At 43.2% G+C, this 25,060-nt stretch overlaps 1 protein-coding gene across 5 annotated transcripts in view; it reads left to right on the top strand.

The window, feature by feature from the left end:
• The first annotated feature begins 2,444 nt into the window (after positions 1–2,444).
• PTPN1 (protein tyrosine phosphatase non-receptor type 1) overlaps positions 2,445–25,060 on the top strand; it is a 68,113-nt gene continuing 45,497 nt past the window's right edge. For all 5 annotated transcript variants that reach the window (XR_009535222.1, XM_060122918.1, XM_060122919.1 and 2 more), the window contains exon 1: positions 2,445–2,666. Coding sequence is in view for 4 of the 5 variants with exons in the window: in XM_060122918.1 (XP_059978901.1) it covers positions 2,604–2,666 (63 nt within the window). In the remaining variant the exon portion in view is untranslated. The remainder of the gene's footprint in view (positions 2,667–25,060) is intronic.

Below are 25,060 nucleotides of genomic sequence, written 5' to 3'. Positions count from 1 at the left end.
GAAGAACGGATATAATAGTGATTAGCTGATACCTGAAATTAGGGGTTTCATTCAGGACCAATATTGTGACAAAGTTTCACCCTCTGCCACTGTGGTAGGTTGAGTGGGGGACATATCTCAAAAAAGATATGTCCAAGTCCTAACCCACAGAACCTGGAATATAACTTTATTCAGAAAAAGGGTCTTTGCAGATGTAATTAATTTAAGGATCTCAAAATGAGATCATCTTGGATTACCTGGCAATGCAAAATCCTCCTGGATTAGAGTGGGTCCTAGATCCAATGACAGGTATTCTTGAAAGAGTGAGGCTGAGGGAGATTAGACAGCTGGAAGAGGAGACAGAGGAGAAAAACCACATAAAGACGGACACAGACTGCATTTATGCTGCCGCAAGCTGAGGAACAATTGAAGTCACCAGGAACTGGAAGAGGCAAGGAAGGATTCTCCCCTAGAGACTTCAGAGGGAGTGTGGCCCTGTCAACACATTGACTTCAGACGTCTGGCCTCCAGAACTGTTCAAAAATATATTTCTGTTGCTTGAAGCCACCACATTTGTGGTAATTTGTTACGGCCACCCTAGGTAACTAACGCATCCACTAAACACACATGGACTCTGCACGCACACACCCACCTCCACTCCTTCATCAAGATCCTGTGCATAGCACTGGCCCCACTCAAAGGCCGCTCCAGTCACTGGGTGGTACTCCCTGCAGGCATGAGGGCCACTTGGGCTCCAGATGGGCATTTGATTTATTTACTTACTTAGGTCAGCCCACAGTGAGAAGAATGAACCAGGCTTGTTCTGTCCCCCCCCTCCCCGCAACAAGGAGCTCTGAGTTCTGTGAGTTCCAGATAAACTAGCACTCAAAGAAACAAGGGCAGGAAGAGTACACAAACCTGGAGAGTCACTTAAATGGCTAAGACTTATATTAGGCAGCTTCCAAGTGTAGGGTTCCCAAAGTTTTCACCCGCAGGGGCATCTTTTGTTAATTTCCCCCTCCATGGAATACTCAGTTTCTAAAGACATTGTCTATCAAACCAATTGCATTTATTCAACAAGGATTTACCTCCCATTTGCTATTATTTGAAGGTATATAATAACGGGGGCTCATATTTATTGATCCACTCACTAGACTAAAAGCATTATACATACTCTTTCAATCTTCACACCACCCTATGAGGTGGGTACTTTCATTATCTTCATTTTACAAAGGAGGGAACAGAGGCAGAGAGAGGTTAGGTAATTTGCCCAAGGTTGCGCAGCTAGTATTTAGTAGAGCCGGAATTTGGACTCAGGCAGCCTGTCTCCAAAGTGAGCACTCCCCTGAAGACTGATTAGAATCCTGGCTTCCATACCAATGTGCAAAGGTACTCTGGACAAGTGATTTTGCCTCTCTGTGCCTCAGTTTCCTCATCTATCAAATGGGAATAATAAAAGTGCCTATATTGTAGGGTTGATGTAGAGATTAAATGAGAAAATGTACTTGGAATGCCAGGTACAGTGCCTGCCACAAGCACTCAAGGAATAAGCTGGAATTCAACACCGCTGCTCTGGGTAGGCTTGAGATGGGAAGAGTGAACAGAGATGATTCTGTCCTCTAGGGTCTCTGACCCCATGGAGTTCACAATCTTCATATAATGTGCCCGACCCAAAAGTGAATGGCTTAAAGTACAACCTGCAGGAAAACCACCTGACCAGCCCTTCTCATGTGTGCTTCAAGGACCACAGGTATAGAATTAGCTGGGGTTGCTGGTAGAAAATACAGATTCCTGTATCCGAATCCTTTGGAAGTGGGCCCAGAAATCTGCCACTATTCAACACTAATGCACCACGGAATTTGTGCTCCACTGAGTCCATTCTGAGCAGGACTTCCTTGCTATTTGGGGAAATATTAAAAATCATTCCAAGACCCCAATCCATTCATTTCTGCAGTGCCCAGGATAGGAGACTCCAAACGCAAAATACATTCAGAGAGTAGTGGGCCTTCCCCAGCAGCCTGGTAAATTATGAAGCTCTAAGTTTCACGATAAAAGGGCGGACATCTGGCCAGAGGCCGGAGCCTGGAAGGGGAGCATGTAATCCCCCCCGCCCCCCTTGGAGCACTGAGGCCTGGGCCCTGGCGCTGCAAGAAAGATGCATGACTGCTTCAAGGTCACTCTGTGATTCAACGGACCGCGTCGATGCTTGAATTCAAGATTGGTGGCAGCCGGGCAAACCCACGCGCCGTGGGCGGGGCTCCCGGGGTCGCCTAGGCAACGGGCGCGCGCCACGCCCAAGCCCGTAGACCGGGATGGGAGGGGAGGAGGGAGGGCACGCTGCAAGATGTCTTCCCCCAGCACCTCCCCCGGCTCCGCCCCGCGGAACTGCTAGCCGACATTCCTGAGCGCTGATTGGTCCTTCCGCTTGAGGGGCGGAGCCCGCGGCAGCGCGGTGCGTACTTCCGGCTGCCGGGTTGACATGAAGAAGCAGCGGCGGCTAGGGCGGCGGTAGCGGCGGGAGTCGCGGCTTGCAGCGGGACTAAGTGCGGAGAGCGCGACGCGGCCTAGAGCGGCAGACGGCACAGTGGGCCGAGGAGGAGGCGCAGCAGCCCCCCTGGCCCGCCATGGAGATGGAAAAGGAGTTCGAGCAGATCGACAAGGCTGGGAGCTGGGCGGCCATTTACCAGGTGCGGGAGCGCCCCCAGAGCGCGGCAGGCCCTTCGCTTAGGCCTAGCGAACCTTCCCCTCAGACCCCCAGGTCCCGCTCTCCCTCTGGGTCCCGCCCTCCGCCTGGGCCCTGCTCCGTGAGGATTCGATCCGACGGCGGCGGAGGCCAGCCGCCTCTCTCTTTGTCCCCCGGGTGGGCCTGCGTCTCTCCCCGGCCTCGCAGTCCCCTTTGATCCCCCACCTACCTCATATCCTCCAGCCCGGGTGACCTCTCAAGCCTGGAAGCCGCCAGTCTCTGCTCTCAGCGCGAAGCCTCGCACCCCGACCCCGCCCCCCTGCCTGTCCACTCTTTGTCCCTTGGGGTGGATAGCACACCCCCACTACTTCCTTTCTAGACTGGACCACCTCAGGCTGTCTTCCTTTGTCTCCCCGGGGGAAAGGGTTACTCCCCCCTCCCTCCTTTACATTTCCTTTCTCCTGGTCTCTGTGCGTCGAGTCCCAAGGATGACAGTCCCTTCCCCCTTCCTGTTCATTCATTTAATGGATCTGAATTGACGTGCCTCTTCCGTGCTAGGCGCTGCTGAGGCGCTGGAGGTAGTGTTTGCTGAACAAGACAGGCAAGATGCTATCCCCCGTGAGCTTAGAGTCGAATAGGGCAGTGCAACACATAAGCAGACAATTTCAGATGGGGACAAGTGCTATGAAGAAAACAAAACATAACGGGGTAGAGAGTGATTTCAGGGAAGATGGCCTGCCTCAGAGAAGGGGATCAGGGAAGATCTGTCAGAGGAAGAGATACTTGCTCTGTGAGCTAAGCCCTGAGAGTAGCAGGCTGAAAAGAGCTTTCCAGCCAGGAAGTCTGGAGTACCCACTCCACTGGGGCCAGAATATTATCCCGTGTCAGGCAGGCAACAGGGAAGGTTGACGTTTTTACTCCCTCTAAAATAGCATCTTTCTCTCGGTGAGCATCTTATCCTTTGGTCATGGTTGAGATGATGGCGTCTTCCCGGTCCTCATCTCCTTGTGGGTTATGGTGATTCATAAATAAAAAGTTCGGAAGGTAGAGTTTCTCACGTATCTCTACATCATCAGATTAAAAAGATGAAGAAGTCTGCTTTCACAAGAGCTAAATCCTCTGAAGAAAATATGTGCTCCCGATTAAATGTCATCGCGGGGGTTGTGAGGATTAACCAAAACCACACTCGGTATTTTAAATAAACAACATACAGAATAGAGAGATGTTGTTACTTGTGTAAAGGGAGAAGGCTGTTTTCGGCTTATAGGCTCAAAAGGCAAATTGTGAGATCCATCAGCTGGTAGTATTAAAATCTATTTTGAGCTCCACTTAAAAAGGAAAAAAGCTTTAAGCAGTTCTTTGGTATGCTTGACTAACAAAAGCCTTTTTTTGGCAGGCTTGGTTTCATGTGGATTTTCATCAAGCTTATTTGACAGGATTCTTTTTACTTGCACTGTAATGTATATTAGCTTCTGATAGACTAATGTTTATAACCACTCTAATCTGTGTAAGTACGATCGATCAATATATAAAATTTGTATTCCGTGTCTAGTCTCTCTGAGTTAATTGAATGAATCCCACTAGTGACTTTGAGAATGTGTAGACAAATTGTCTGCATCAGCTTGAATACAGTGGAGTCTAAAGTGGTCTTAAATGAAAAAATTATTGGTCTGAAGTGTTGGAGTTGATAATGATATACCCCATCACAAGTAGGGGTGGCCTCCAGGAGGTACTGGGGAGAATCTTTTATATTGAAGCTGACTCAGTTGGCAACAGCAAATTCATATTATAAAAAGTCCTTATTTGAATTTGATTACTTACAGTTTCAGCGAGGAGTGGGAGACCTTTCACCCAAGCACTGTTAAAACTATGTTAAGCAAGTCACTAGCATGGAGCGTGGTCTTCAGTTAATTTCCCTCATTGTTCTTGTGTTTGTCTACCACCTTGGAACCCCAGGAGTTGGTCGAGATCGCTGTATGTTGAGATTTCTCTAGATCCTTAATCGATTGCCACATTTCTAGAGGTGGTTTCTTTTATCTCAGAGAATTATCTGCTATGGGCTTTCTCACCTCTGCAGTACAGATATTTTTCTTTTACGAAATCTGAATCGGACGCTCTTTTCCTTCTTGATGTTAAAAGTGGCAAATTCTGGCATTTTATAAAAAATGTAGAGTTCAGATGACCTTGAGTCTAAAGTGGCAGATTTTCCAAAGTGTGTGTCAATTTACGAAAACCATTATTTTTCAGGAATTCAAAGAAATGTGTTTATGGTGGGTAGAAAATGGAAGTTAGAAAAATTGATGTTTTGTAGCCCGTCACAGTGAAGGCAGCCTTATACAGAGTCATTTTGGGCTTGCTTAGTCTATTGTGATTTTTAAAATAATATGTAATTTTTGCTTAACATTTTGTAAACAAAGCAGTGCAGTTATTTCTCACTATACTAACTTCTAACTAGAACAAAAAGATGTAAAAACTTGGAAACAATTGGGAAAAGAACAAAAGATGAAGTAGACTTTTGAATGCCGAGGAATGAGGCGGCTTAGAAAACAAATGTTTCAGGCGAAGATTCTCTCCTAGCTCAATTTGATAAAGTGAGCATAACTGTTTCTATATAGTTGTTAATGCTAATAGATAGCATAGATACTAATAAGCATTTAGGTCTATAAAAAGTCAGCTTTGATAGCATGTGTAGATGGCTTTAAAAAATTGTTTTCTATCATTTAAATGATTGTATGTCTGGTTTGAAAAGTGGAAGTAATACTTAGCAAGCCTGGAGTGCCCAAAAGAGAAGAGAGAACATAGATAGGGCAAAGAGATTGGTTTTTGGAGCTAGAATGAGAGAAGAGAGGGCTTGAATGAATGAAAATAGGAAAAACTACACTCCATTTGTAGTTTAAGGTTTGGGTCAGGTGCTTCGCCATTTCTCTCGTCTCTAATTCTTTGATTCTCTGACACTGTTCACTAATTTTCAGTATGAATGATTTGATTGTTTCAGATAAAGGAGATTGCAACAATAGCTTGTGACTTCAAGGCAAGATTTATTCTATGTTAGAGGCAGGCTTTGTAATACGGGCCACTCTTCCAATTGACATTTGTTTTTATAGCTGCTTTCATTATGAAATACGATCTAATGCCTGACTAGGTTAAAATCATGTTATAACAATAATTCACTAAAATTCCTTACTGCTGTATACAGCTTATTTTATTACAGTCCAAGATGAATATTAAAATTTCCCAGTAATTTTTATATAAATACCATTCTCTTCAGAGAAAAAATGTGTTTTGTGCAGAGGAGAAAGATCTATACAGTATGACTCACTTCACTTAAAAAAAAGAAAGACAAACGGAAGTGACATGGAGAGGATGGGAAGCTCTAGTCATCTTGAGTGACCCATTAGATCTAAATGTTCTTGTGTAGCCCTGGTTTGAGTGAACTAAATTTAGGTGTCTGATCACCACTTTGGAAACGGTGCAAAGACGTTTGTAATTGTCTGGACTCAGATTAACTGGGGGCACAAGTAGAAATAGTGGAGGGAAGAACTTTTTGCTATCATTATTTGTTTGACATCACTGGCATATTTATAGGAATACTTTGGTTCTTTTGGAAGTACATCATAAACTATATCAGATGGTTCTAAAGAGTCAGCTGGGGGATAATGGTAATGCAAATGATTTTCGGTTGCCAATTATCTACCATTGGGCTCCAAGGCCCCTCCAGTGCATTTTGCTTTTTTTTTTTTTTTTTTGGCTGCGCTGCGTGTGGGGATCGAACCCATGCCCCCCTGCATTGGAAGCATGGAGTCTTAACCACTGGACTGCCAGGGAAGTCCCTGCATTTTGCATTTTAGCACGAATAGCTCCCCCAAACCTATTTTAAAAATGCCTGGTATTGAGTAGTGTAATTGAATGTATACTGAATTTCATGATAGAAATAAATTTTAAAATTTCCTGTAGGGGTTTTGTCAGACTCTTAACTACTGAAGTAACTGTGCCTTTTCTTTTTTCCCTTTTCTCTTTTTTTTGAGTTGTCTATTTTCTGATCTTTTAGATGGCAGAATCCTTTTGACAGTTTTTGTCTTATGCTGTACTTTTAATTGCAGGTACTTTTTCATAAGCCAGCCTGAGCTCATGTGTATTTTGCACAAGCTGGCGGTCCCTCCCTACAGTGTTTATGTTAATTTGTTCATGGTAACCAACTAATACTGACTACACATAGTCTGGGCATGTTTCTTTGTACTGCCCATGTTTAGGAAAAGGGGAAGTCCAGCAGGGTCATTGTGTCCAAGACAATGTAGTTTGGTACCAGTCATTTGGTGCATGTTTTGAATATGCAGGAGTGCTGGGGACTTTGGAATGGTTCTTGATTCCCTCTACCACATCTCATTGATTGGTCACTATGATGTCCTTCCTACCATCCCAGTGGTCTAGGTTCTCAAATTTTGCTTATAATACTGTTGTCATTTCTGGCTTCACATTACAGAAATTGGTGAAACCAGAAACATATTAATAAGGTCCCTCAACAATCTCTCCACATCTCCCGCCTGCCCCACTGTGTATATTCTTCACATTATCACTAGAGTAATTGGTTAAAAACAGACCTGGGTCTGTCACTCCTCTGTTTACTTCTATGCTTTCATTTATGTGTAAGGTCCAAGCTCCTTGGCATGGCAGCCAGGTTCCAGCCATCCCCTCCTGTGTACCTTTTATTCTGGCCACACTAGAAGGTGCAGTGTTCTCCAGACTCATCCTTCTCTTTCATTCCTCTGTACTTTGGCTCAACACTTTGTTTAGGCTGCCTTTCCCACTCATTCTGGCTTGCGCCTCCCAGCTCAAATGTGTGCCCCCTTGCACTAGATTTTGGCTCTCTCACTTGTGTGCTTACATACACCTTCGTACCTATCTCTTTTAAAGCCCTGCTCTCATGGGAGCTGTTCCTTTGTATCCGAGTCCATCTACTGTAGGGTCCAAACTATGGAAGTCACCTCTTCCATCTTTCTCATTCATCTTGGTGTCCTCTGCACCGGGCACAAAGTGCCTAAGAAATGTTGGGGTTGAATTGATTGTCAGCACTTTGCCCCAGGCCCTGACAATAGAAAGACAAGTCACAGTTCCCAGCTCCCATTCTGGGGGAGGAGGAATGGTAGACACAAAGAGATTAGCCTGCATTAGTACTAATAGCAGAGGCCACTCTCAGAGAAAACCAGTACAGTTTGAGCCACGGCTTGATGAGGCAGTTTGGTGTTGCCTGCTGTGGTGGCTTGGAAGAAAAGCTTGGATGCTTACCCAGTAGGAAACCCAGCTTATTTCACAGGAACTTTAAATTTAACAACAAATTTGTACTTGGCCTGAGGCGAACTTAATAGGAAACTTGGAGGTGATATATCTGTCTCTCTAAGAATTATTGAATTACTCTGTTCTCATCACTCTCGACTTGTTCTCACATGCCTTCTAGAAGGGCTTTGTATGTAGCTGGTTTGTAAAATATATTTTGACTGTGGGCTTAAAAATATGGTTCTCCATAAAGTAACCCTTATAAAACCTGTGATTTCTTTTCAGAGTATAAATGGTAAAGGCAAACATTTTTGGCCTTTGATCAGATCACCCTTCTGGCCAAGAGAGTAGCTTAATCTTTTGCTTTTTCTCTAGTTAGCTCTAACACTAACTAGGCTGAATGGGTCCCTTCCTTTCTTTGGGCTTCAGTCCCTTCCTGTGTAAAAATGGTCCTTGACTAACTGATCACCAAATTCTCCTCAAGTAATGAAAGTCTTTAATGTGCTCACAAAGAGAGTTTGATGTTCCTGAAGTAATCCTTGTAACCACTGCTGTGGTTACTCAATTTTGTAAGGTGCGTGGGTGTCGGTGGGTACAGTTAGGCTCAAAAATGTGTAAGTTTTGTGACTATAGTTGAAGATTCAAAAGAATTGAATCTTTTTTTTCCCAAGAGGTATTGAACATTTTTAATAAGTTGGGTTCATTTGGTTTAGTAATGTGGGAAAACGAGTGGCACTGACATATGAGTTATGCTTGCAGTTTTTCTCTGAGTAGCAATTGGGTGGTTTTTCCTGTAAAGATAGAGGAACTGATTCTCGAGAATTTACGAAAGATTCAACCCCAGCTAGGTACACAAAGAGTAGCTGCCCTTTATGTTGTAATTTTAGAAAGAAACCAACATCTGGTCTAAACTTCATTTGAAGAGCATGATAGTATACACAGCTGCCGTGTTTGAGAAGAAAGTACCTAAGGCTCCAGCATTTTAGAAATAATGCTTCACTTTGTAGAAGTGGGCTTCATAGTTTCCTAGCTGCTGCCCTCTCCTTCCTCAAAGCAGCTTGACGTATCACAAGGGTCTTACTGACAGTTTTGTAAATTTTGAATATCTGAAAGCTAGGAACAAGACCATTTCCCATGGAAGATTTTTTCCCCCAAAATAAATAGCCAAAGAAAAGTCAAGCCCCCCCAAATCAGTTGATCTTCGGAATGTAGTACAAGTCACACTGCAGACAAAAATAACTACTGATAAATGATTTTCAGTGTTTTGTTTTTAATTTGTGACCTGATTCAATTTGCAGTTTTGAATGCTTTTGATTCTACCAACGCTGTTTGTAAAGTTTTACGGATACCCCGTGGTAATTAGATAGAATTGGTGCTTAAGAAGTTCTACAGCATGGAATCACAAAATAAACGTGGCTTCTTAGCAAAGGGACACTTAAGGTCCATATTTTTCTCTGGAAAATATACATATTCCCTACTACTCTTAATCTAGTAGTGTGCCAGGAAGTTCTGAGTTCTTATTGAGGGTTAACTGCTTGTTGAAGCAAACCTTTGGGCGCGAGTGGACTTGTGTCCTAAGCTTCTTTCTTCCCAAAGACTGATTGAGGCACGTTTTCTTCTACAGGTGAAGAAGGAAAAGCCTCGGCTGTGTTTGTGGCTTTTGTGGGCAAGCGACACCACTTGCAAAGATAAGATGAGCATAGCAAAACTAGGTTTCCAAAACTGTGTTTTTTTAATTTATTAGTTAGTGATTAGAGAAGGAAAACTCCCTTATCTCCGTTACTGTTATGAAACATTTTTCCCCCGACTTTTTTTTTTTCTTACCTAATGGCTTTGTTACTGGTGCATCTCTTCGTTTTGAAGAATCTCATTTAAAAAATGCCACGCTAAGTTCCAGGGAACAGCTTAGCTAGTTTTTATTCTGATGAGTACTGATTACTCAGAGAATTATACAGTATTGTGAATTGCTTACAGGAAGGTGAACATCAAGTAATTACTCCAAGTAGTTGGAATTCTCTGAAGAACAGGGGGTTACTTAAAAATATCTGCGCATGAAATCACTTCTGAATATAACTTCACTCAAGAGAACAAATAGGCAAGCTGCGTTTAGCATAATACGGTAAATTAGCTTTAAATTCCCTCGGTGCTTAAACATTTGTCACTGTTACATTTATCTTAGATTTTGTATTGCTTCACTATTCAAATAGTCAGGGCTGAGTTTGCTTCTACAGTGATAAAGGCAAAGTATGCCTAACTGGGTCATAAATATTTGTGTGGCTCACTTTTGCACAGAGAAAAAGAGGCCTCTAAGAAGATATTCAGGGGTCTTTCAGAGGGAGGATACTTTGTTTTGTGTTTTTTGTTGTTCTTGTTGTTTTGCTTTATTTTTACCCTGATTCAAAATGTTATTTTGACAGCATCTTAGAGTTAAGAGCATTGCCATTATTGTTCTCCACCACCTGGATACCACCTCCCAGTTGCCAGGGTCTTTTGGATCATCCTCGGAGGTGGGGTGAGGGGGTGAAGCAGAGTGGTGCAATATCAGGAAGTTGCATTAAGCCACATCAGGTTGACAGGCACAAAGCCACATTTCTGGAGCAATCCCCAGTACACCGGGTGATATGGCCATGATTGAGGGTTAGCTGGTCCACATCTCCCATGAACCATCCTTGAGAATCCACATCCCCATGATGTGCTGCGTTTTAATGGGTCCTTTATGTACCTATCATGGTACCATTTCTAAGTGTATTTAAATATTCCTTCATGTCCCACTAACAGTTTTTCTTAATATATCCCAGGAATATTAGTGTCATTAGCAGTATTTTATTTCATTTGTTCTTGTCATAGTACCCAGGTCTGCTACTGTCCCTTGTTTTTCTACTTACTGATAAGAATGCTTTTTAGAGTTTTAGTATTGAAGAGTGCACAGTAGCAGTTGGTAGGTTTTATACTCATCGTTTCTTAACCACTCGTTTCCATCCTTTTTGAGCTTGAACTTTCCCCAGAAAACTTATCAAAAATGTAGTCATCACGCAGAGAGAATCATGGTAAAAGTAGTTGAAGTTTAACAAACTAGTACCTTTTTTTTTTTTGCATGAACCCACATTTGTCAACTAACCTTCCTTTTGCAACACGTTCCACTACTTTATGACAAAAACTTTTGTGTTTCCCAACAGCCTTTGTTCATTGGAAGATGTTGCTTTTGGAAGTAGGAAATAAACGGCTTGAGGAGATGGAGGCAAGCTTTGGTCTGAAGTAGGAGTCTGGTATGTCCCTAGCTCTCTGTGAGAAGCGCATTCGGAGATGGGTGTGGTCCATCATCTGAAATTTCCTATCCTCAGTTTGAGGAGGTGGTTACCATTCTAACCACTTAAGAACTGCATGGTACATGCTATTTTATTTACAGGGCAAAACTTAGCTCTAATGGTTTCCCTTGTACTTGCCTTCAAATTAATAAAATGTCATTCTTTGGTAATGTTTACATGCCAGAAGGAAGAAAGGATACAGCTGAAGTTAAAGGATTAAATTGGCATCACACCTTTAGTTTTGTAAATGCTTTTAATGTTTGATTTTTGTAGGTTGAGCATAAGGAAGTGATAAGTATGTTAGGTTATTTGTGGTTTGAGCTAATTTTAGTCTCTTGTTCACAGCTTGCTTTATATCCTTTGACATTTGCTTTCTAGAAAGACAGATTTTGAATGTAGGACTCAGTTTATATTCTACACTTGGCTATATTTCAAAAAAATATTTTCTCAGTACTTTGGTAGTTGGACACTTTGAAACATAGTAACATTCTTTTAAAAATCATTGATTCCTTTGCTTAGTGATGTCTCTACTTTTCCAGCAAGTAAATTAGATTCTTTCATAGAGGCTTGGAACTCTTGCTATAAGCCAGTGACTAAAAGGTTATGGTTGATACTAGAGGATTTTTAAAAGAGTCTGACTGACCCTGAGATGTACTGAAGCAAGGCTTTGATTGGCTGTATATAGGAAACCTTTCCCACCCTGTCCCCTTAGTTGATAGAGCCTTTTACTCATAAAGGCTGGATCTTTGTCTCAAAGCTTTAGTCCCAGGCTGCCCTGCTACCCACCCTTAACCAACTCCCTCGAACATACATCCCCCCCAGGGACTTGTGAGGTGATGGAAGAAGAGGACAGGGTTTGGGTTCTGGGTCTGCCTTCGACTGTTGTGGGACCTTGAAGGAGTTAACATTCAGCATCTGTAAAATATGGTGATTAGACCAGATAGCCTTACAGCATGACTGGAATCTAACATCCTACCCCTACGCGGTCACACGAGGAGCCAGGAGACTGGGGCAACTTTGCTGGAAAAATGGGGGCTTCACGTCCCACTCATGCTAGATTTGGCAGCCATATATGTTCCATGATCCCCCTTATCTAAAAGTGAGAAAGAACTTTAAATTTTCATATTAACTCAAATCAAAACTTTAAAAATCCATTATGTCCTTAAAAAGAACAAAGCACCCTGTGTGGGCATAAATCCATTATTTTATAAAATGACTGAATGCCACATTGATGAATGCAGTTTCCTTTGAAATTCTTCTCATGTCTAAAGAGGATTATTGGGTTTTGTAATTGGACTAAAATCTCCCATTCAAGGGAGAAAGGCACAGTCTGATCCATGTTCTACCCTCATTCATAATAAAACCCAATAACAGCTAACTTTTATTGAATTCTGTTATGTGCCCCAGGCACTGCGCAAAGTGCTTTACATGCAGTACCGTTTATTACACACCATAAATTCGTCTTTAATAGCAGGAAATGTTTTGGGAGGATAATTAGGTGTCAGAGCCTCGATGTTCTTCTTTGCCTGAGGTCTCCCATGTCCTGGACCCAGCTTTACAACGGCACTGTGGCCATGCTCACACTGATACACAACTGCAGGGACAAGGAATTGCGCTTCGCTTCCTGGTTGATTAGCACATAGGAAGAGAGAGTTTGTAGATTTTGACCCTTGCCCATATTTCTGACCTCTTACCTAGATGTCACAAGTTGGCCACCCAGTTATATTTTGCTTGGTCCAGACAGTGCTTTAAAAAAAAAAGAGGAGTTTAAACTTTTGTCATTATTGATAAATCAGGAGAAATCACATACAAATCTGGATTTCTGGCTTCTCTTGAAAAATCTGAAGATCACACGGCCTGAGCCCACCGTGGCAGTGGTCTGCTGCTCTGAGGGGCACGTGTGTATTCTTCTCCCCAGCGGGTCCCCCTGTCCTTGCTTATATGATCTACCCCGCCATTGGACGCACTTGAGTTTGTAGCCTCTACTCCAGACTGGGTTTTTTTCTTGGAATTGTTTATTAGCATTAGAATTAAGGTGATATTAAAAAGACGTTTAGGCTCGTAAGTAGTTGGTGTACTATCATTAGATAAAATCAAAGCAAGGGAAGACTAGCTGGAGATATGGTGGCTAGTGTGAAAATGCCTGAGGAGGGAGTGCCCTTGACATTAAAATCCGGGATAAAATCATTAGCCAGGTGCTTCTTTCCTTCCTGCCCTTCCCCCTTCCCTTGTCATCCTTATCCCCTTTCTGCTATTTTGAGGAAGTTGGAAGCTGCCACCATTTTTTTCCACCTCGAGCAACTGAGTGTGACTGTATTTTTGTCCCATGTTCAATTATTTCCATGAACTATTTTTGATGACCAACTTGGAAATTAAATTGGATGGTCAGTATGGGACTTGACAAGAAGAATGACTTGCTCAAATAAGTTTGCACTGAAAAATCTAAGAAGTAGTGTTTTTAATGACTTGCTTTGTGACCTGGTTAGGAATGATACCATTTGTCATGTGTCTCAATTCATGATTAGATGATTTCTCTACCTTATCCTCTCTATCAAGGGATGAAATAAATGATAGCCATGATTGGGGGGAAAATATATATATATATATGTATATATGTTATAAAGAATATGTGTGAAAGGTCTCTGTCCCTGTTTAGCGACAGAAGTACGTGTTATATTGTTATATTATAGGAGATGCTATTCCTTTGATCCCTCTTGAACATCTCTTCTTCCATAGAGGTATATTATATATGACAAATTAGAACAAGCAATAGATAGGGAAGATTCTTTACCATTATAAAACAATCAGGATCCTTGTTCTGAGTTTTGTACCTTTTCCCCTCCTAAAGCTGAACCCCAGGAGGACAAAACCAACTCAGTGTTTTAGCACTCCTGAATTGTGTGACATGATGGCATTGGCCGTTTAATACTTTTTTGTATATATGAAATTAAAATCAATAACTGGAGATCAATTTCTCCATGAAGCTTTTCATCTCCCCTTTATTTCCTCTTCTGTTCTGCAATGGTAAGCTCCTTTCAGGCAGAGTCCGTTCACTCATTCAAGTTCATGAGCTAGGGCCCGGGCTCTGGTAGGCAGTGAGGGTAAGTGGTGAGCAAGAAAGACACAGTTTGTCCTTGCTGTTAAGAAGCTTAACAGTGCAGCCAGCAAAGGGGCTGGGTAGAGACAGTCCCAGTTCAGAGTGATGAGAGCTCTCATAGGCGTAGGCCTGGGTACTTGCGGACACTGAGGAAGAGGCATTTGGGAGAAGGAAAAGCAAGCGGAAGACCTGTCAGGTAAAGATAGTCTATAAAAGTAATGTCTAAGTTGAGATTCCAAGGGCAGGCAGGAGTGAGCCCCTTATGTTCTCTAGTCCCCTAATCTGGGTTCAGGCCTCCTTGCCCTTCTCTGTTCATGTTAAGTGTTAAATTACCTAAGCTTGAAAGCATGGGAGCATATTTAACTTTCTTCCTCTTTGTTCTTAACCCTCCGCCTCCCATCCACCCCTTGCCCCTCCACGATTCATATGCATTGTCTCTCTTTCTCTTAATATATATTTTTTTCCTCTCTCCCTTGCCATTACTTCTCACCTTGACTGTGATAATGGCCTCAGAATCCTTCTAATAGGGTGACTTAGTGAAGGCTACAACATGTCATTGACCTCATGTTGCTGCCGTGTAGTGGTCACCTGTGTAGGTGTTTTCTCTGGCAGGATGATGTTTGTGTTATCATCTGTGCGTTAACGGTGTTAACGGACAGTGCGTTACACTTAGTAGGCAGGTAGTACAGTATTGATTGCAATGAAGTGATAGCTTTTATATAAATAGTTTTATTTTTCTTATCCAGGTATTTATGCAGATACTCTTCAGTCTGTACAAAAAGCAGAATTATCTTTTATGACACAAAATGTTTTTTATAAAGAGTCTTTAAGTATAAGCCTGACTCAGTAAGTACAAATGGAAAATATGTGGCTATCCCCCTGATTTGCAGATGACACTATAAGAAGAAAGGTCTCATTTATTCATTGTGAATTTTAAAAGATATCTTTAATGGTGTTAGCTGGCTTATCCCATTATGTGGTCTGTTCATTAGCAGTTCTCTCTATATAGATGGCTTTGTTCGAGTGAGTCTTTCAAGTCAAGTACCTTGTAAAATAACTTAAGTTTACTGATAATTTATCCTAGTTTTAAATGACTAACTGATAGGCTTTAATTTTTAGGCATTTTAACATTTTTGGATATGATTACATATTCTGAGACTTTGTGATTTAAACACAAAAATTATCATCTTGAGTAATTCTGAATGAGTTGCTGATTGCTGCCTGTTTTCCGTTCACATACTTACTAAACTCATTCCTTGCTGTGTCGGAGCAGTCAGACTTGGATATCTGCAAACCATTAAGGTTGTGTAACATCTTTTCTTTTTTCCTTTTTCTAATTCTGGCTTTGAAGATCATGTGTGGAAGTAGTACTGGATTCGATTTTTTAAAGAATAATTGTTGATTACTAGTCATTACAGATTTGAAAATGGAAGAGTTTTTCTTATCAATGGAGGACAAAGTAGAGTAAAAGAAGCTTTGACTGTCTTTCCTTCACTGGTGAAGGAGGATGTTTCAATGTGGCTTCTGTTTTTGTTTTTCCTCCTTCCGGTTTTATTTTGGAGTCATTTACATGTCACTGAATGGATACTATAGAACATCCATAGCAGAAATAGATGTATAGAGCAGAAAAACAATAGTTCACAGGCATCTCAACAGAGTCACTAAACATAGCTTTTTTTTAAAATTTATTTTTGGCTGCGTTGGGTCTTCGTTGCTGCGTGCGGGCTTTCTCTAGTTGCAGCGAGCGGGGGCTACTCTTCGTTGCGGTGCACAGGCTTCTCATTGTGGTGGCTTCTCTTTTTGCAGAGCACGGGCTCTAGGTGCGTGGGCTTCAGTAGTCGTGGCACGCAGGCTCAGTAGTCATGGGGCACAGCCTTAGTTGCTCCGCGGCATGTGGGATCTTCCCAGACCAGGGCTCGAACCCGTGTCCCCTGCACTAGCAGGCGGATTCTTAACCACTGCGCCACCAGGGAAGCCCCTAAACATAGCTATTAAATGGACAGAATATTGCAGGGGGGAAGCAACCGTTTTTAAGTTGGAAGTGAATAAGAAAGCATTATAAAAATAGATCCTTAATAGAAGTCCAAACTCTGGATAAGACCCTGGTTCACTGATTATGCTTTGTCTTAGGATTGGAGGGGAGGTGTAGATGTGCGTGTGTTGGGGGTGGGAGTATGAATCTAAGAGAGGATTCCAGCAGGCATTCCCAGTCAATAAATTGCCTTTGGGGGAATTGTTTAATTACTTGCCTGTATTATGCTGGTCATATTTTAAGTGGGCCCCTCTGCATCCCTCCCTCTCCCCTTAATATACCTGGCTCACAACGTGTCCTCTTTTCCACAGCTGCTGTCTTCCCTGGGCCACGTCAGTGTTCCCTTGGGCAGTCCATCCACCATGCTCACCTCCTCCCCTGGAAATTTCATGTCCCTCTCCTTTTGCCGTCTCCTTCCCATAGGGCACGCCCTGGCCCTTGGGATGTTTTCTGTCTTTGCCATCTCATTAGACTCAGACCTTTCACTCTCTAATCACAGCCTCCTGTGCTTCCACACTCCCTCACTCAGTTACTTCCCTCCTCTGGGTTTACTCCTACAGCCAGACTTCCAGCTGCTCCTTTCCAGCGTCAGTCCTCCCTTCCCTTCTTATGCGGCCGGTCAGTCCCTTGAAATGCTGCCTCTCCAATATCCCCGTGTAGCCCTTCTGCCCATCTTCTTTTTTTTTAATTTATTTAATTTATTTTTATTTTTGGCTGCGTTCGGTCTTTGTTGCTGTGTACGGGCTTTGTCTGGTTGCGGCGAGCGGGGACTACTCTTCGTTGCGGTGGCTTCTCTTGTTGCAGAGCACAGGCTCTAGGCGCGCAGGCTTCAGTAGTTGTGGCACGTGGGCTCAGTAGTTGTGGCTCGCGGGCTCTAGAGTGCAGCCTCAGCAGTTGTGGCGCACGGGCTTAGTTGCTCCGTGGCATGTGGGATCTTCCCGGACCAGGACTCAAACCCGTGTCCCCTGCATTGGCAGGCGGATTCTTAACCACTTCGCCACCAGGGAGGCCCCTGCCCATCTTCTTGCCATCAGCATACCAGACCAGCTCTACCTGGACCAGGCCAGCCACCAGCTTTTCTCTTCCTGGGCCCACGCCCCTAGGTGCTGCTGGAGAAAAATCTCCTGGTTTTGCAGATTGAACCACTAGAAGGAAATCAGGTCAGTAACTTCAGATCTGTCTCCCTCAGCTCCTGGCTGTCAGATCTGAAGTTTGCCTGTCATCCTTTCTGCCTCATTTCTCTCACAAGGAAAAAGGAGTCTTTGTTCCTGTCGAAGGCAGCCTTATATCTGCGCTCTTCATACCTTCCCATCCCACCTGTTCAAGGCATCTTGCACCAATAGCTTAGTGTTTCTTTTTAGGTATGTGTCCTTAGCCCTCCCTCTATGTTACCATCTTTCTTGAACCATTTAAACATTTTCAGGCTTCCTCCGGCTGTGACTCCCCCTCTAGTCACTGCTCTCCAGCTGAAATGTTTGAAATAAATAGGTCACTGCGTCCATTGTTCACCTCCCAGTCACTCCTCGACTGAGGGAAGCTAGGCTCCACCCTGCCACGCCACTAAAATAATTCTTCACTGGTTACTATTAGCTTTCTTGTTGCTGAAGCCAATGGATTCTTTGCATCCTTATCATAACACCATTTAACATGGTCGACCTCTATTTGCTTCTTGAATATTGTCTAACCGCAGTTTCCATAACTCTCTCTTTTCCTTTTTCTTTCCTTTTATATATTCTCCTTTTCTAGCTAGTTAGTCCCAGCTCTCACTCTTGGGCTTTTCTGCTCATCTGCTGGGGGTCTCCCTATGCTGCCACTTTCATCTGACTCTGTTGTTCTTAGGCTGCTTCAGTTGTTCACCCAGAGGTAGTAACAGCCCTTGAATTCAGAGCGGGCTCATAGACATTCTTGCACTCTGGTGTAGCTTCCAGAACACTTCTCGTTCCTGAAATGTAAGGCTCCCTGTCTCCTAGAGGGCCTTTGCATATACTGTTTCCTCTGCCTGGAACATTCTCCCTCACTTGTTCTTTTTTTTTTGCGGTATGTGGGCCTCTCACCACTGTGGCCTCTCCCGCTGCGGAGCACAGGCTCCGGACGCGCAAGCTCAGCGGCCATGGCTCACGGGCCCAGCCACTCCGCGGCATGTGGGATCCTCCCAGACCGGGGTACGAACCCGTGTCCCCTGCATCGGCAGGCAGACTCTCAACCACTGTGCCGCCAGGGAAGCCCATCCCTCACTAGTTCTTGTTCTTCCTTTCAGGTCCATCTTAGGCATCCTCTTTTAGGATGCCTTCTCAAATTTCCCCAGGTAGGTGCCTCTTACAGGTCTTCCCATGGCCCCTGTACTTCCACTTTCATAGCACTTTGTTTGATTATACTGTAAGGATATTCATTGTTCTGTAGTTGCCTGTTTACTTACCTGCTGCCAAGTTACCTATCTTAAAAGGGGCAGGATTGCTTTTGTTTGAGTCATTTCTGTCTCTTTGATCCAATATAGTGCCTGGCATATAAAAGTACCCAATAAGTAGTTCCTGAATGAGTAGAGGAGCTATGCTATTTGGGTTCATGAATTGGAAACTGGTTGATAGGGAGGCATTGAGTTAATAGTATTGTGCAAACCATGTGTTACTGACCCACCATCAACTTAGCACACATTTTGTTTTCTCTCTCACCCTTTATATTATGTGTGGAACAACCCCCTCCCCCTTTGAAATTAGAAGCCCTTCTGAGCGGGAACTGTGTGTCATTCTTGGTGTCTCCCTCCAGTGCCTTGAACGTAGCTGAACTTCATTTCAGTGGGCCTAATCCCAGATAGATAGACACATATACACATATACAGTAAGTCCCCTACATACGAGTGAGTTCCGTCCTGAGAGCGCATTCGTAAGTCCAGTTTGTTTGTAAGTCCAACAGAGTTAGCCTAGGTCCTGAGAGCGCATCCTGAGATGCGCATTCGTAAGTCCTGAGAGCGTCCTGAGAGCGCATTTGTAAGTCCAGTTTGTTTGTAAGTCCAACAGAGTTAGCCTAGGTACCAACTAACACAATTGGCTGTATAGTACTGTACTGTAATAGGTTTATAATACTTTCCACACAAATAATACATAAAAAACAAACACACAAAAAATAAAGAAAACATTTTTAATCTTACAGTACAGTACCTTGAAAAGTACAGTAGTACAATACAGCAGCTGGCGTATAGGGGCTGGCATCGAGTGATCAGGCAAGAAGAGTTACAGACTGGAGGAGGGAGAGGAGGTGGAAGATGGTAGAGCTGAAGGATCGTCAGCAATAGGAGACGGAGGGCAAGCTGCAGTTTCACTCAGGCCTTACGTGATTGGACATGCAAACGCACGTTCGCATCTTTGAAAGTTCGCAGCTTGAAGGTTCATATGTCGGGGACTTACTGTGTACACTCTGGAACTAAGTCTCATCTGTAACCCATCCTTGTCTTCCTCGGCTGGTCCTGCTTCGGGGCCGTGCACAGCCCATGCCACTCTGGAGGGGCAATTTCCCTGTGGTTTCTTAGTTCTTGTGTTCCAGCATGCTGGCCAAGTATGAGAGACGTCAGCGGTATGAGAGTCTCCCTCATTGAAACTTCATAGGTTTGGTAGCAGGGACTGACCAGTGCTGACAGGAAATAGAGGCATTTATTAAAAGCCAGAGTTGTCAACTTGCAGGATGCAGAGCTCTTGTTAGCATATGATTTTATGGTTGGTTTGGTGCTCCTCTATAAAAGTAAAGAACTGGATAAAAATGGCAGGAGCGTGCTTGGGTCTCTGAAGTTAGATCCTTTTTCCTAAGTAATTTGCCTTTAGAGTTTCATTTGTTTGGAATTTCCTGAGATTTTGATCTTGCCAGAAAGTTTCCAACAAAACAAAATTCTGGGCAGGTGAAGCATGTGCATGTGAAACGAAATCATTGCTTTTGTTTTCAACTCTTTTCTTAACGTATTATCCTTGGTTCAGCCCTGAAGGTTATTCTATTTTTTGTGGATCTCAACTTTTCTCTCATCTTCTGGTTCTTACAAAATGAGCAGTATTGTTTGAATGGAGAAGAGGAGGAGAGGAATAAAAATAAATGTAAAAGCTTTGTTCTTGCCTAGGCAGGCTTGGCTTTATATTAGTAGCTTGGAGCAGAATGACATGTCTAGTCTGGTGAAGAAGGGATATTTCGGGTTGGTTTGGCTTCTTGTGGATTTTATTTTTTTTTTGTTTAAAGGTTTGTGTTTTAAACCAGAATTTTTCTGTGAATGTAATCAAATTTAGATAAACGCACTTAGTTTCACAATTTGCAGGGCACATTTCTGTTACCTGTGTTAAACACAAGTCATTGTGGTGAATGACTTGGGTCAGGTTGTTTCTCAAATGAACTGAGATCTGGCATGGTTTAAGTGGTCACAGAGCAGACCTGTAACCCAAGAGAATTCTTTTCTTCCCGGTTCAGTGTCCCTTCCTCCAGACGTGCTGCTCTCCCAGAGCCCTAGGAATGCCTTTCATCAGAGTAGCCGTGATTAAACGAATAGAGGTTTCCTGTTGGACTGCAGCGCTCACCTGCCTTCATTCTGTTCATCTCAGAGCAGAGGTTCTGGATCCTCAGTGTTACTTACTGAGATTGTTTTAAACATAAAAGTGCCTTTAACGAAGGCCAGAGGTAGAACAGTTGAGAACAAAGTAGAAATAGTGTTAAAGACAGAGTTGTTGGCAGGAGTCTTGAAGGAGTGTTGAAGATAGTATGGGAAACAGTTAGCAGTTAGCATTTATATTCCAGTTTGTTGGTTTCAGACCTACTTGTATGGTCCCCGTATTGTAGTCTGTGTGTTACCGAGTCCCCACCCACCATCATCCTCTTTGTCTTGCTCTCCCCCATCCTTGCTTCCCCTCCTCACCACTCTCTCCCCCCATGGCCACCACAACCACCACTAGCAATTACCAACATGTTGGATCTTGAGGCTGCTTCCCTATAAGGATGTGGGGCAAGTGGGGTTGGCCATTGACGTCGTTACCAAGCTCTGTGGGCTCTCTCACTGTGTGCCTCGTGACGTTTGATTGGCTGCAAACTAGCAATAAACTGCTTCTTCTGCTATCTAATCTGTAGTTGCTTTCTATCTCTGTATTTAAGGGTACATCTATAATCTACCAATGCCAGTTGAAGAGGATAGATGATAGAAACAACTGTATGCTTAAGCAAGTTGGGAGAGATGCTAATAGACAGCCAGAAAACTACAACAGCCTGTAAAACAGAACAGGTTCAGTTTGTGGCAGAATTTTGTGTTCAAGAATTTTGTTTTTTGTTTGATTTTTAATATGCCTGTTTTGTCCTTTTTAAATTGATAGTCTTCAAATAAAAAGCTACGGCCAGTCTTGTGTGTCATGGAGTCCCTGGCTGTGAGGCTCAAAGTTTATTACTATCCAGAGTGTCCCCTTAAATCTCTTTGGGTCAGTTCATGGGAACAATGTTCAGATGGACTTTTCTGGCTGGCAGAGAGTCAACTGGTAACCAAGCATGAAAGTACAGACAGTCCCTAATACATACATGTGTCTGCTTCAAAAGGTTGAAAGTTAGTTGTCTGGGACTCTGAACATATTTTCTGTAGAATCAGTGCTATGAGTGGTGGTTAAGTTCCAAGCTTACCCTGGTACCTATTTATTCTGCAGTATACCTGAAGTATTCCTATTAATATCATATGTGATTTTCCCATAGAATTATTATATATGATGATGATTACTATATATATTTAATATTATACATAATAGTGATTTTATGAATAAAAACCATTCTGGGTTCCATCTGGGGGGTAGTGTGTTTGTGTATGTGGTGGGGGGGTGGCTATAGGTGTGTATTAATACATCCCCTTCTCATGCAGCCTTGCCACTGGAAGTGGTTTTTCTTCTCACCTCTAAGTAATATGGACTCTCATGGATTTTGGAGGAGAGGCTGGATTCAAGGTTAGAGCCGTGAGGAATAGATTAGGCTGGCATTTCTGGGGCTAGAGAACAATGACAGCTCCCAGGACACTTCTTGGGCCTGGCTGTCTCTTCATTACCCTGTTTTGTCTTCTTCCGGGGTCCCCAGGCATTGACCTTTTTTTCCTTGGTTATCGTTTTTTTTTGCTTGGTTACCATTTTTTTTTGCTTGGACCAGGGTTTTTGCCTCTGGTCTACAACTGAATTTTCTATCAGGGTCTCCTGCTTTTGAAATAAATATATAGTCTTTTTGAGGTTTTCAAAATTAAATGTTGTGGCAGAGTTATCACATGTTAATTTTGCTGTGAGAAATTGTAGAATCCCAGATGACTGATCTTTATGATCTTTATAAACTGCACCTGTATTTCCATTTCATTCTCCTGTGTTATATATCACATTGCAGAAAATAATAGCTTTTATAATTAATACTGCCTCCCTTGATTACATTTCTTGTCTAAGATTTGTTTTCAGATAAGACCTTTTCATGACAGTACACAAAACCGTACAGCGCACTTCCTACTTAAATCCTCTGAATCTGTCCACAGCAGTATTTCAGAGTCCAAAATGACTTCTGCCAGGAGACTGGATAAACCGTTGGGTAGGTGATCTCTGTGGTCTTTTATGACTTGATTTGTGCTTCACCTGATACAAAGAAATCTTTTAGGGTAAGGACAGGCTGCATTAGCTGGTCATAGCAAATGGGACCTCGGAGAGCATCTGAATGGCACAGCAGGCCTGGCCCTGGCAGCCTTGTGATAAAAGGGTTTGCCTCCAGGGCCATCATCTCCCATAAATATCACATTCCCCTCCCTGAACCCACAGGCACCCAAGTTGCACCTCATTTTTGTCCTCAACCAAGCACTGCTGAGATGCTGAGGCATTGGGCTCTTAGCTGATGGCAATAGTTGGTCTGGGTGTTTCCAATTAGCAGTTTGCTGCTTTTAAACTGGCTTGTGGAGAGCTGCAGGGCTGGAGGTTCCCTGCTAGTTCATGTGTGGCTTTTTGTCCCTCACTTGACAGCTGCTATTTCACTTCTCAGCAGAAAGGGACACTGTGCCCACCCAAGCCCACCCAGAAAGGAAGGTGTGATGTACCACTTCTGAAAGGTTCAGTCTGGCATCATTGTAAACAAGAAGGTGGGTCAGGTGGGGCTGGAGGTGGAACGTGACTGCTCCCCAAAACTACAGATTGTTCTACAAGTGCATTCTGGCGTAGTGTGATGAAAGTTTCTAGCATTTTATTCCCCTTAATAATCGTGAGCACAGAAGGGGTAGGGGGGGAATGGGGTTGTCTGGCCATAGAAGCTGTCATATTAAACAGCACTTTCTGGTTTTAGCAAGTTTTATCCAAATGAGACTTCAGATTTTCTCTCTCTAATTTACTGGCAGTTCTTCTGAAAATGTCTAATTATTTTGCCAGAAAATCACTCAAGCACTTAAGCCTTTTTTTTTAACCTGTGCAAATATGTTACATTCTTTTAAAATAGATCAGATAGAAATGGGAACTCGTAAGATTTTATATATTTTCTAATGCATTATTTTTATATTAAATAGGTTTCTGTAGACTTTCTCATGCTTTTGTTTAGAGGATGTATTTTGTAATGTAGAGCATGGCTTTACCTTGCCTTGTAAGCTTGATATATTTTTTTAACCACCCAGCATTTATTTTTCCCGTATTGTGAAATCCACTGAATAATTATAAAATCAGTAGACACTTGTTTACAAGTTAATATGTGTATCTGTCCTTAGTTGCACTGACTCAAAAGCTAAAGTAACCTTCAGTTCTTTGATTTACCCTTACATCCAACTGATTGCCAAGTCCTCCAACTTCATTCTTGAAATGTGCATCTGAACCTCTTTCCTTCTTTCCTCATCCTCTTCCCTTGTCTCCATTCAGGCCCTCCTCATCTCTGGCCTTTTATGGTCACCTTCAGCTGGTTCAGGCTCTTTGTTTCCATCCTGTCTTTCATGGGACAAGAAGTGATATCCCTGTCCTACTTGAAAACTTCTAGTGGCTCCCCGTTGCTGGGACTGTAGTCTCCTGATTCCTTGGCCTCACCTAACACAGGTGCTTAAAGCAGGTCTGGGTAAGGGTGTTGGTTTAGCTCTGCTGACCAGCACCCCTGCCCCACCCCACCCCTTCCAAACTGGGTTGTCATTGGTGCTGTATCTTCTGTCTGCTGAGCGGCCACCATTCACCCTCCTTTCAGCTCACAGGCCCTGCCTCAGTGGAGCAGGTGCCTCCCGCCCCCGACACTGAGCTGACTTTTCTGTTAAGTTCCCTTTTTTTTTGTTCTATGGGAAATATTAACATGCTTTCTCTGTTACCTCTATACCTGAATGTATTAATTTTCCCTAATTCACCTGAGGAATCCATCTCTCTAGGGGAAAATTAGGATTTGGTTACAGGAAGAAAACCACTGAGAAAACATATTCTGCTTCTGACATGCCAAATAGCATTTTTTGCAGTGTGCTCTTCCTTTTTAACACTTAATAATATTTTATGGGTTTCCCTGGTGGCGCAGTGGTTGAGAATCTGCCTGCCAATGCAGGGGACACGGGTTCGAGCCCTGGTCTGGGAAGATCCCACATGCCACAGAGCAACTAGGCCCGTGAGCCACAACTACTGAGCCTGCGCGTCTGGAGCGTGTGCTCCGCAACAAGAGAGGCCGCGACAGTGAGAGGCCTGCGCACTGCGATGAAGAGTGGCCCCCGCTTGACGCAACTAGAGAAA

Source organism: Lagenorhynchus albirostris, chromosome 15 (genome assembly GCF_949774975.1).
Source record: "Lagenorhynchus albirostris chromosome 15, mLagAlb1.1, whole genome shotgun sequence".
NCBI lineage: Eukaryota > Metazoa > Chordata > Mammalia > Artiodactyla > Delphinidae > Lagenorhynchus > Lagenorhynchus albirostris.
Note: the sequence above shows the minus strand (reverse complement) of the source record. Positions and strands in the feature narration are given on the sequence as shown.